The following is a 13,186-nucleotide window of genomic DNA, read 5'->3' on the forward strand; positions in this document are numbered from 1 at the left end:
ATGAAAACAACCATTATAATTTTTTGCAGGGTAAAACATTATGAGCTGTTTAAAACTGTATGAGTATCTTTAGCTGGCAGTAGATTTATAAAATAAACAAAACAAAATGAAAAGAGTATATCTTTTTTTTTTTTTTAAGTAAAATGTTCAGGCTGGCATTTCATTCCATCAGTCCTTAGGGGCAATTTATGTAGGGAACTTCTTTTAATGCTAATGCACTTTGATCTGTAGAGTTAATATTTTGAGTTACTCCCTGAGTTGAAAAGGTCTCTAAGAAAAATGAAATATTATTTTCAGTTGTAACCGTGGTTACTGGGAGGTAATTGAAGTCAGCAAGGGTCACCAAATAAAGTTATTATTACCTTGAGATTTCAGTTTGGGTTAGCTAAGAATTATCCTTAATTTATAAACTTGTCATTTACCAAGAATTCTTGCAACTTTTTCTTTTCTACTCATGTTTTTTGCCCATGCAGAAATGACCTTTTAAGTAGTAATAAAAAGATTATTTGCACCTCAAAGATGACTCTTTAATCTATCAGATTACAGATCCAGTTTCAGTTTTAGAATGATATTTTATGTACTGATTATTTGATCAGGTAGCTATCATCTCAGAGATTTGGGGAGACACACATACAACTTTTTATTTCATAAATTTGGAGAAATTTCTGTTGTTGCTTTCTGACTCCTGACGTTTTATATGTTTTACTTGAGGGACACTTGGGAAAAAATCATGTTTTTCTTATTACTTTTTCTAAATTACTGGCAATACTATATTTTTGTATGTATATACTACTCTTCTATTCTACTGACAAAACAACCATAAACTAACCTTAGACTGGTGCTAATTACATTCCTAGAGCATACCAGGGGAGTTTCTGACTTAAGACATTTGCCCTTATTTTCCTTCTCTGGAGCCCTTTTCCCTAGATACCCACATGGCTATTTATTCTATACCCTTTATCAAATGTCATCTTATCCCAAATACTTTCATGACTGCCTATCTTCCATAGCAAGCCCTTTCCAGACACTCTACAAGCCTTTGCTCTACCTTCCTTCAAAGCTCTCATCTCCTTCTGACATTATATGTTCATGTATCATCTGTTAATTTCCTCATGAAGACGAGAATTTTAGTTTGCTTCTCTCTCTGCTGTATTCTCAATGGCTAAGTCATAGTAGGCATTGAATGTGTACTACCTTAAGACACACGCAGAGAAGTGTGAGTCCATGTGCTAAATGCTCTGGCTGCATTCTTGTATTCAATCCTCACAGCAATCACAGATGTGGTTATGTTTATTATGGTAATTAAATAAATCGGGAAGCTTAAAATTAAATAATTTAAGACAAGACAGCTAGTAACAGCATAAACAGGCCTGAAACTCAGGTGTGATGAAGAAAAGCAAACTCTTAACTTCTGTGACCTGTTCTCTTCATTTTGGTTGATAATCTAGACATAACATACCTGGTTGATATAAGTGTTTTCCTCTAAAACCCTACAGGAAATTGACTATGCAATATAATTATTAATTTGATTTTTAAAAGCTTCTAATGTTAGTCTGAATACCATCGTAATTTAAATTTAATCAATTGGAATACTCATTCTTTCCACTAATTTGACTAATTGAGAGTTACTAAAGAACAGTAAAATATCATAGAACTGAATTTAAATAAACAAATAACTTATTACTTTATAATAAGTGAGATAAATTATGTAAAACAAATGAATTTTATACATTTTCATTGATTGAATAAATAAATGGCAAGCATTGGCATTCAAAATTGGTTAGTTTTCTTTTGTTTTTCCACTTCCCCTCTTGATGTATTATATTTTTACTTATTATTCTGTGGGTTCTAGTTTTATTGGAAAGACTTGTAAGCTATAAAAAGTACTTGAGTTTACAAGTTTAGAAAATTGCCAAACAAGTAACATCACTTTGCATCAGGTCACAGTTATTATCCAAGGACATTTATTAATTGTGTATTTCTCTTTGTTAGATGATATTTTTCTAAGGAGCAAGACCTTTTTCAGGAGCAGAAAGTGGCATTTGACTTTGATATGTATAAATATGCAGATACACATTTCAAGGGCGAGACTTTATAAAGATCTTGTTCTAAAAACTTGCATGACCCATTATATTGTGCTTAAATAGTTATGTTGCTTAATTAAAGACTACTTGACTACATTTTTAGTACAGAAAGAAGTTCCTTACCTTCAAGTATACTGTGAGATTGTCTGGTCACAACCAGAACAGCTTTCCCTAAGCCAATCACCTGTTGAAGGAGATACTCCATCCACTCTTAGCATGAGGTAAGAAACTGGAAGCTCCCATGAGGGAGGAGACTAGAACGGTGATGAAGTTTTGGATCTCTAAACTTCTCAGTCAAAGCTTAAATCATCGTTTTGTGAATTCCCAGAACATCAGTTGAGTTCATACTCACATATAGTACAAAAGCAACTGACAAAGCAACATCAAAGTTTGTTATAGATAAAGCAGTGCCAACCATCCACCTCCTTTGGAAGGGCCTTGTTCATTGTCTAGATTATCTCACCTCTTCTTTGTTCTTCCTGTCCTGCAGGTTGGCATCTTCCTTCCCGATCTCACTAAAGACAGTCCTAGAGAGGACAGCAGACACACCCTAAATAGTCATTCTCAAAGCTCCTTGACCTGCTAACATTCATTCATGGGATCCAGATCAAAAGGGCTCTCAGTTCCACTTTATCTCTTATCTCTTGGTCTGTTCCAATTGATTATCTGCCTCTTTTTTCTTCTTTCCAAATAATAAATTTTTTTAAAAGTTTAACATATGGTTGACATTAAAAATAGTAATCTTCTGGTACTCGAAGCTGAAGACAATGGTTGCCCCGCACTTCACTCTGTGGATATTAGCTTGAATCATGATCATTAAGGCTTCATTATTACTATCTAATAATGACCCTACTCATGCATGAGTGAACTTTGAGTAGTTGCTGATGAACAAACTGAAAATTATTATTACTAGGAAAACCCAAAATGCAAGGAAGCACTAACTAATATATCGTAATTGACAGGATGAGGGGAGATTAGAAGAAGCAGCAGATGATTAGAATGGAGAAGATTTAAAAGGACACAGACAGAGGTAGTAGTAAAACTTTCAACTATTTCCTAAGAAAGAGGCTTAGATTTAAGTAATTATAATTAGATCATGGGACTAAGACTGCTTTACCTATTCAGATGCTTACAGCAAATATTTATTGAAGACAGCTATCGAATGCCAGGAATTACTCTGATTGCCAAAGTTAGACAATGAACAAAATAAACAAAAACCTCTGCCCTGAGAATTCTCACACACTTTATTTCAAATGAGTATTTTGATAGTTTAATAAAAAAGAGTGGGCAAAAAAATAATAAAAAGTATTATTAAAGTATATTGTAAAGATAGAGATATGTTTCTTTAAACAAAAAAAAAAAAAAGAAAAAGAAAAATTGTTCTATGGTTCTATGATTAGTTTGACATCTTTAGGTAAAGAATTTATCTGAAGGTGCTGGACCCGTGACTTTATTCTATGTAAAACTCAGTATTATGTGTGTATGAAAATGTGGCAGGTGTGGTGGTTTTTCACAAATATTTTACTACTGACTACATCACTAAAAAATATAGTTACTAAAAACTGTGTTTACCTAAGATAAAGATAAATTTCATGAAAAGCTGGTAGTCAATTTTAATAAGTCAATTGAGGTGCAAGCTTCAAAGCAGGCACCAGGACACAAGGCCATTGCTGGTGTGTCAGCTTTGGTGCCTCTTACAGTGGGAGGACATCCAGTCCAATGATTGCTGAACACAGATTTTCATGGGATGTAATAAACGACTTTCCCTCTGCACAGATTCTTCAGATGTATTTTTTCAATGTTTGAAATACAGACTTAGAATCGCAATATGGGTACATTGATTCATAACTAAATCAACACATTTTTATTAACACTATATTGCATTTATAACAGCTATTAATTGTGAAATGTAACAAAGTATGAAAATATAACAGAAAGATATTATAACTCAAATTTTGTTGGTGATGACTTTTCTTCTAAAATTTTCTATTTGACACTGCTAATACTAGCGCTTTGGGAAAATTTCACATCCAAAGTGCATGACCCTCTCTGAGAGCATGTTCTTAAAAACAAATTCATTAGAGAGTGATCTGTTAGCATTTAGGAGGGGTCCTTGTTTGTATTCAGTTCCCTGGCAGATGAACTTTTAGATACATGATACACCTACTGAGTTATGAAAGTCAGATAATCTTCATTTATCTTTATTTTTAAAAGGTTGTTTATCTGGACAGTAAATGCCAATATCCTAAAAGTTAATTTTAACAAGTTTATCGATGTATAGTAGGATCACTTTTAGCTATTTCCATAAGTAGTACTAAGCAACTGAAAAGTTGTCTAAAGTCATCCTGTCCTAGTTTTGCATGTCAAGGACTACAGGCACTGTATGTAGTGCAAAGGACATACAGCTAAATTTGGAAAAGATACCGTTGCCAAATTCAAGGAGTTCATGACCTTGGAGGACAGAGAGAACTGTAGATTAATCCTCGCAATTGAGTAAAGAAGTATTATGACGAATAGATATAAGTTATAGTATTGCTAGATCGGTATAAATGGAAGCGAAAAATGTTTAGTTCTGGAAACCACTCAGAGCAAGTTTTAGTGGCTGCTCCTACGCCCCCTACTCATCCTTGCAAGTCAGGGTTCCACTCAGCTTTGTTGCTGAGGCTCCTGAAATAATAATTGACCTGAAGTAGGTTCTCAGCCAGGGGAAAGAAGAAAAGATGACCTTGAAAACATTTTTATCAGTTTGTATGAGAATCTCTACTTAGGAAAATGAAGTAGAGGTTCTCTCATTTTAATTCGTTCCTGTGAAATTAGTTTCGTCTGCTCCTTTTACAAATACCATTTAAATCATCAATGTTAAGACTAGAGTGTAGGCTGACATTAGATTTACAATAAGTGTCTATTGATTTGAAAAAGAAAAAAAAAGACTTATTTCTTAAAGTAGAGGGCAATTAAATTATTTTTATATTCCAAACTAAGTCATATATACTGGAGTATGCAATTTTTATGCTTCACTTGTTCCTTCATTTCAACTTTAAGGTATTTCCTTTTTATTTTTAGAGTAACCATTTCTATTTTCTTTCTTTAAACTTTCAACACTGCTTTAAGTTCCCGTGAGCATAGTCTTGTAGAGAAATTGGTACAGTTTATTGTAAAATAGATTCTAAAGGTTGGAAGTGGCTTGGGAGATCATCTGTTCCAAAATCCCATTTTGAAGTTGGAAAAACAAAGCTATAAGAGTTGAAATCATGTCTTCAAGGTCACACAGAGTACAGTATAGCTAAAATGTTGACTCTGGTTGAATTCTACTTTACTGCGCTGTCCTCTATCTTACAGCATCTGAGCACAACTAAATGTACATAGAGACTCTGTACAACTGAATGTTCGTGAAGACTCCGAGTCAGAATGGGGCTTGAAATGGACTAATTTGACACTGACATTGCCCATGTTGCTATCATCCATTAGACACTGGTGAATAGTAATGCCTTCAGAAACAGCACTGTAAAATGTTCTGGTGCAACACTGCAGATACCAGACAAAGGTGCTAAGGACTGAGCAGAAGAGTCCATGCACCACTATTGATCATGACCAGATTATAGCTAACCTGAAGTTCATATGAATATTAATGTCTGTACCCCACTGATGAAATGTTGTAGAAAATAATATCGTTTCTACATATTTCCAGCTAGGACGTGTGGATCAAATCTGCGTGGACCCAGTGGCATCATCACCTCCCCTAACTACCCAGTTCAGTATGAAGACAACGCACACTGCGTGTGGGTGATCACCACCACAGACCCTGACAAGGTAAGTCTGCACTCCTGCAGGCGTAGTGCTTCAACAGGGCCAGCTATTGAAGCACACGACCTGGAAAAGCCCTTATGTCTTACCATGTGAATTAAACAGTCAATGCTGCATGATGTGTCTGGATACCCTCACTCATAGGAAAGTCATCTGAATGTTCTCAGCGTGGTCCCTTTTTGCAGTCTGGAGATTGAGTTTGTGTTCTTCCTTTGCATATCATAATGCTTTTTATATATGCAATGTCTTTCTCAACTCAGGTCTCAACCTTTCTCAGACACTTTGCTTTCTTAAATACCACAGCATTTCTGCACAGTACTACCAGGTATTCGAGATGCTCTGACTACACCCAGACACAAAAATACTGTGGTTTTCTAAATAACTATTCATGGTTTTCCTATCACGATCCATATAAGAGTTTCCCAAAAGTAAACAATATCAGCGTGTTTTTTTTTTCATTTCTTGCCTTAAAATATGTTGAATAGAATTTATATTTTACCATGGAGTAGTAAAATAGAGCAACATCATGTTATTTCTTTATAGGTTTCGCCTTATATTTTACAATTTTGTTTCTACATTTTAAGTCATAAGCCAACAAAGCATATTCATAGTCCTGTTTCATTGGCTATAAAATGAATTTTCTTTACCTAACTTTAAGATGCCTACCTGTGAAAAGAAAAAAAAGATTGATTTTATTTGTTAAAAAATGTCAGGAAATCATTTATGGGCATGAATTTCACTAAAATCAGTGATATTGAAAGTATATTTATAGTAATATTAAATTTATTGAGGCCCACTATTGGCCAATTATTGGGTTATTTCCAATAGTTCTGTGGCTAAAATAATCACCTCTTCATTTTTATATTTTATTAAAATACTTATCATGTTTACATACTTTCCTCTAAAAGCTATTCAGTTCTCAAATCTAAAAACAGAAAAGTTCTGATTTTATGTTCAATAAAGTGTTCATCACAGATGCCTTTTGGTTTTTGTAGTCTTATTTTAGTTCTAGAAATCTCAGTTATTGCTTATGTAAAAATACAAGCTTTAGATAAACAGGACCAGGTAAGGACTCAGAGTGTTGTAGGCTTTCTTCCTAAATACTGAGGAATTTTTTGGCTGTCATTGCTGTGGCAAAAACCTCCAAGCCTTAATTACAGTGCTTCTCAATATGATAGAACTGTGTAGTACCCCAGTATATCAGATATCAGCTATACTAACATTTGTATTATATAGCTATTCAATATTTTTCCTATATGCTATTCAATGGTTTATTTATTCAATTTCTTGCAAAGAACTTACTATTTTCCCATTCTTGTTCTAAGTGTTCTGTGAGTAGATGCCTAGTCTGCCACTTAATAGTTGCATGACTATGGGCAAGTTACTTCCCTGGGGCTCAGCTACCACAACTATAAAAGAGATAATAATATTATTGACCTTATAAGGTGATTGTGAAAAATAAATAAGTCAATATGTGTGCTTAAGTGAGTAAAATATGATCTTCTATTAGAAGCTAGTAACACTAGCAGTGGTAATGTAAGCAAGCATAAGATAAGTAGAAAAAATTTAACAACTTGATAACTATTTACAAAACCATTGCATTAAGTTGTTTATCAAAGAGTTTTATTTCAATCTGAACTAAAAATATATAGTGTATTACTCATTTATACAGAGTTATGTTTATTAATTTCTGCACCTGTACACTTTTAAATCATTAGAATATTTTGTTTGGTCTCCAAGAAGTTAAGACATATGATACTGAGAATTGAGACAAGTTTCTCAGGTTAAGTAGTATAATTTAAGGGAAGAAATGCTAAAACAGTTGGGTTTGTTTTGAAGGCATATTAGGTGTTGAATTGAAATAAGGCTAAATAGACTACATCCATTTCTATTGAGGATCAATTTCAAAAAGGTATTTTTTATTATAGTGTTTGGGATGTGATTGGGACCAAAAGTGTCTGATTGGGACATTTATGAAATACTGAAATATGTTACTTCTGCAGTATAAGACATAGGAGAAACTCTTTTCTTTGTTGCTGTTTTGAAAAACAAAATATTTAAAAGGATTCAATTGGATTAAACCAAGGGACTAGGTTAGATAGCTTATATATGCTCCACGTGGTTCTGGGAGAATTGCATTAATCTATCACAAATAAACCAATGTATGAAAGTAGAAGAGTCATACAGGAGATGTACAGTAACAGGAGACCCTCCGGGCAGTGTCGTCTGCATCTGCTGCCTACTGTGATTGCACCAAGTCCATCCTTTCCCTCCTCCCTCCCGTGAGGACCCTTTACTATCACAGAGCCCCCACTGCTCCTGGAACCTCCTGCTTTCTGCCCAGGGCTTGGAAGCCTGCAGAAGTCCTCATTGTCTTTATAGCACAGCGCAGCCTGGGGTGAGAATGAGCTTCCCCCACCTTCCCCATTGGAGAACAACACAAACACACCCATCTAATGGGTCCCAGGTAGAAAATTCTGCGGTGAATTCTCACAGCTCTGCATGCATCCCCAGTAGGAAGAAGCAAGTGTCTGCAGGGAAGCTGGCTCAATATCCCATTCATGGATGGTCTTTCCTTCCATCTCTTCTCTTGTTTCCCTTGGGATCAAATGAATGGGCTGCCAGCAAACAAGGTTCTGCTTTTTGGGAAAAAACCTTGGATAAGACAAACATGCACACTGGGAACAATATAACTCCTTCCTATAGACCTTTCCTGATGGCATTTTAGCAGGAGGGTTGGGAGGAGGAGTTTGGAATCCACTACGGTACTCCAAGTGAGAAATGATAAGGTCTGAAAGGGAGCAGACACCTGGTAGTGGAGCAGGAGACATCATCTCAGAACTGCCTCACACAGAGACTCTGAATGACTTGGTGACCAGTCTAGGATACAGAGATAGAGGGAGGAATAGTCAGAGGCTACTGATCCCCTTGTTGGACATTTATCTCAGCAAGCACTGTGACTTGCCTCTAGTGGGTACTATGAATGCTAGGAAATAAAAAGAATCAAGAATTACATTGAGGATGTGTGAAGAAACCCCTACAGGTATGAGCACACGTTCTAGTCCCCAGGGGAGCTGAGGCATAAAATTCTGTCCTTGCACAATTGCTAATAATGCTTCCATTTGACTGCCAAAATTGTCTCAATTTGGACCTGTAGATTATATATTCTCTCTACCTTTAACCAGGAAACGGACCCCAGAAACCACATTTTTTTATGGGAGATGACTTTGGTTTGGGGCACAATGATAGTGAGATGCCTGCTGTCCATCCAAGTAGGTAGAACAGGTAAAAGCAAATTTGGAATTCACAGGCATATTGTTGGCTGATGAAACCAGCAGTTTGGATGATGGCATACAGAAAGTAACACAGAGTCAGAGGATTCTATGGTAATGGCATGGCATTCTCTCAAGTTTATTTGGAAGCGTATTTGGCCTCTACTAGATTGCGAATGATTTTCCAAGTATGAACGTCATTAGAGTTTTAAAATACTGAAGTCTGTTGTCATAAAGTGGACTACCCATGGTGTTTCAATTCGGAAGACAGGGCCTCCAAGCTAGATCTTCAGAGGTTTGATTAAGATCTTTTAAATATTTTCAAAATTCATTTAAATCTAGATTACATGTGAATAATTATAAATATTTGCATTCTACATGAAAAATGTGCCTATAGCATAGTTGAGTCTCTTCCAATCCTACACATACTAGAATAACTGAAATTCTATCTATAAAGAAGCTTAGGGTTTCTATTGTTTAAGTCTCTTACATGGCAAAGACCAAACCAGGATCCAGGGAAGTTAAATTCCTTCTCTTCCCACTGAGCTGTGACAGTACTTCCTTAGATTGCTTGCTTTCTGTAGAAAGTTTTTTTTTTTCTTCTGTAGCTTTCTATTCTGTTATCACTTTGATGAACACCACAGGAAAGAGATTATTCAGTGTATCAACAGAATGTTTTTGACTATAGGTAACAGAAGAACCAACTAAAAGCCCAGAGTTTTAGGGACACAATTTCATGTAACAAAAGGGCAGAGGCAGGGAGATTCCAGGTCTTATTCAGTAGCTAGTTGACATCATTGAGGCACAGATGTCTACCATTTTTCTTGCCCCTCTCTCCAGAGCAGAGATGATATTTCTCCTCAGTTCTCAAGATGACTGCAACAGCCCTAGAATTTAGTTACAGATAAAATCATATGCAATGAGTGAGGTATTTTACTCAGAGATGGAAGAAACATTCTCTAGAATTTGCCTAGTAGATTTCCTTCAGATCCTATTGAGTCAAATGTTCATGGTCTGGCTCCCAAAAGCCTGAGGAGAAAAGTATCTGGAAGCCAGGGGGAAGGGGCTGATGGTGAGTTTGTGGGTGACCAGTGGTGTCTACCGCATCAGGTAAGCAAAACACGATAGAAAGTGGTTGGAAGTATTATAAGTTTATCTTTTGCTCATGATGCATTTCAAATCATCTTATCTTCCTCTTTACCAGACTCTGGTTGGCTAACGTTAGTTAAAACTCATGAGGTATTTTATATGTTATTCTGAAGTTTATTTTTAAATGTATCCAAACTGTAAAGTGACAAATAATTTAGGCTGTTGGGGATTATACCTTTCTCTTCCCTCATTTTCCAAATTTCGCTTTTCTCTGCCATTGTGTAGGTTTATGCAGATTTTGTGTAAATTTTGTCGATTCTGAGAACTTAATAATGAACAAGTTAAATTTCTGGACCATTATGTTATATTGCTTCAGAAAGATATTTGCCTTCCATCATTTATCTTGGAGAAATGTTCAGAGAAGGAGCAAGGTATTCCAGGTTGACATATACGCACACACCAATACTCTTAGCAGAGCACCACTTAGACACCTGAAGGCATCTCAATTAAGCAGAATTACCATCCAAATTAAGCAGCAGCCATTGCTATTAAGCATAATTAGTCTTAATTTGATTCCTTGGGAGACATTCCAAATAAGCGGGTTTCCCGATTAAGTGCACGGTGATGAAAGTATATTACGTATTGCGCATAAGAGAAAAGAACAGTTATATAAAAGTTTCCAGGAATGACTCTTGCTGGAAGCATTGATGGAAAATTTTGGATAGGACAAGTTTGTAGACCTCAATGTATATGTTTGACTTGGTCCACGAATCTTTACGAGATAAGATAGACTAGAAAACTAAATGTCCAGTCTCAATAATGGGTTAGATAATACACTTTTTTTGAGACTTTAATCCTTTCTTGATTTATACTCTTTCTTGGTCTTATTTATGTGTGACTTGTTGTATAATCAAGTGCCATTTGTCAGTTTATGCCAAGTGTTTGCATAATATTGCTTGCACAAAATATTTAATCAGGGGAGATTGGAATCTTTCTTATTAAAGCGTAGTTCATATTTTAATATTGTGCAATGTCAAGTTGAAAGGAATACTAGATATCTGTAATTTATGAAACTAAATCTATTGGGAGTATCTGCTATATAGCATGTTCTATGCAGGAAATTATAAAAATGAAGGGTTTCTCCAAAAGATTCCTTTAATGGAGAAGCAGATTTATAAACACTTAACTGCTTCCAATGTGTTCTTGTAGAAAGTCAATAAAACTAATATAGCAATAAGATGTTTATTAATATATTTCATTGTAAAAACATTCAACAATCTAGATATGTTTAGATGAAACTCATAATGAGACCTGTGATTAGATTATTGAGAAAGTAATACATACTGTTTAGGTATATATTACAGTAATTAAAAGCAAGTGCTCTCAAATGATCATCCCTGGAGCCTTCATTGAAAAGATTAAACATATGATGGAAGACCAGACTTCTACTAAATCATTTTATGTATGTATGTAAGTATGCACAAATTGTATATATATGTACACAGAGATAAATATCCACGCTTACCTGTATATATACATATGCATACTTATTAACTGGAATGAAAAGAGTGTGTTATCCAAGTCCAAAATTTCTATTATATAGAACTCAAACACACACACACACATTTTTGCTAAATGCATTCTGTGCTGACATAATTTCAGCACTTGATTCTAATTTGAGTTTCTAAAGTATTTTTGTTGGCGTTAAAGCTCTTTAGCAATTCTTTACAGATTTAAGCAATTTAAAACATTTAAGCAATTTAAAACATTGCCTTTTAAGTTTGTTTATTCTATACTTTTCTCCTTTCTTAGCATTATTGAGGTAAAACTGACAGAAGGTGTATACTTAAGGTACAATATACATATGCAGTGGAATATTATTCAGTCATAAAAAAAGGAAACCCTGTCATTTGTGTCAACATAGATAAATCTATGATGTTATGCTAAGTGAAAGAAAACATTTAAAATTATGATTAACGAAATAAATGCTCAACAATTCAGAAAATTGTTTTGTTACCCAAGTGGGTGTCAGTAAAGTATAACCTTCAGGAACACTCTTATATGAATCTTAATAATTCATTATACATTTCATAGAGGAAAAATTGTGAAATTAATTTAACATAAATTAATAAATAAAAACTCAAAATGCATGTAATTTTTTTTTTGAGTTGGAATCTTACTTTGTCACCCAGGTTGGGGTGCAATGGCGCACTCATGGCCATCCCAGCGTCGACCTTTTGGGCTCCAGTGATCCTTCCACCCCAGCCTTCAAGTAGCCGGAACTGCAGGCATGCGTTATCCCATCACACCCGGCTTTTTTTTTTTTTTTATTGTAGAGACGAGGTCTTGCCAAATTCCCTGGGCTGGTCTCGAACGCGCGGGGCTCAGGCAATCCACTCGCCTCGGCCTACCAAAGTGCTTGGATTACAGGTTGAGCCACCAAGCCTGGCCTGTATGTAATTCTTACAGTCATTCTCTGCGTGTCACTTGTCAGTACCAACTTTTCTAAGGTAGCAGGTTAGAAAGCTACCTTAAAAAAACTCTGATGCTTGCACATTCATTGACATGTTTAAAGCTCTGGCTGCCATTTGGAAAAAAATCCCTAAAATTAGGCGTGTATGGTGTGTGGAGAGAACAAGGGCAGTAATGTAGATATGGAACCCAATGACATGAGCACCTCATGTAGAAGAAAGTGTGGGAGTGCAGAGGGTGTTCCACAAGCAGGATCGCTCACAGGAGGGTGTGAGAGAAGGGTTTGGGGGAATGAGAGGGCATGATGAAGGGAGGACATTCCAGGAAACAGGAGAAGGAGATACAGCAGTCCTTTCATACTGTTATAAGATACATTCCTTGGGATATGGCAAGAAGCAAGATTGGAAATGTGACCTAATGCTAGGTGACAGGCATCATAGGCATTTTCAATATATTCTGACTTCC

At 35.6% G+C, this 13,186-nt stretch overlaps 1 protein-coding gene across 1 annotated transcript in view; it reads left to right on the plus strand.

The window, feature by feature from the left end:
- The window catches only part of LOC103275056 (CUB and sushi domain-containing protein 1-like), a gene marked incomplete at its 3' end in the record, with an annotated part of 411,423 nt that overhangs the window by 60,176 nt on the left and 338,061 nt on the right, over positions 1 to 13,186 (plus strand). The window contains exon 4 of the mRNA XM_021706144.1: positions 5,773 to 5,894. Within this exon, the coding sequence (XP_021561819.1) occupies positions 5,773 to 5,894 (122 nt within the window). The remainder of the gene's footprint in view (positions 1 to 5,772; positions 5,895 to 13,186) is intronic.

Source organism: Carlito syrichta, unplaced genomic scaffold (assembly GCF_000164805.1).
Source record: "Carlito syrichta isolate Samal-C Ts95f unplaced genomic scaffold, Tarsius_syrichta-2.0.1 Scaffold315201, whole genome shotgun sequence".
Classification (NCBI taxonomy): domain Eukaryota; kingdom Metazoa; phylum Chordata; class Mammalia; order Primates; family Tarsiidae; genus Carlito; species Carlito syrichta.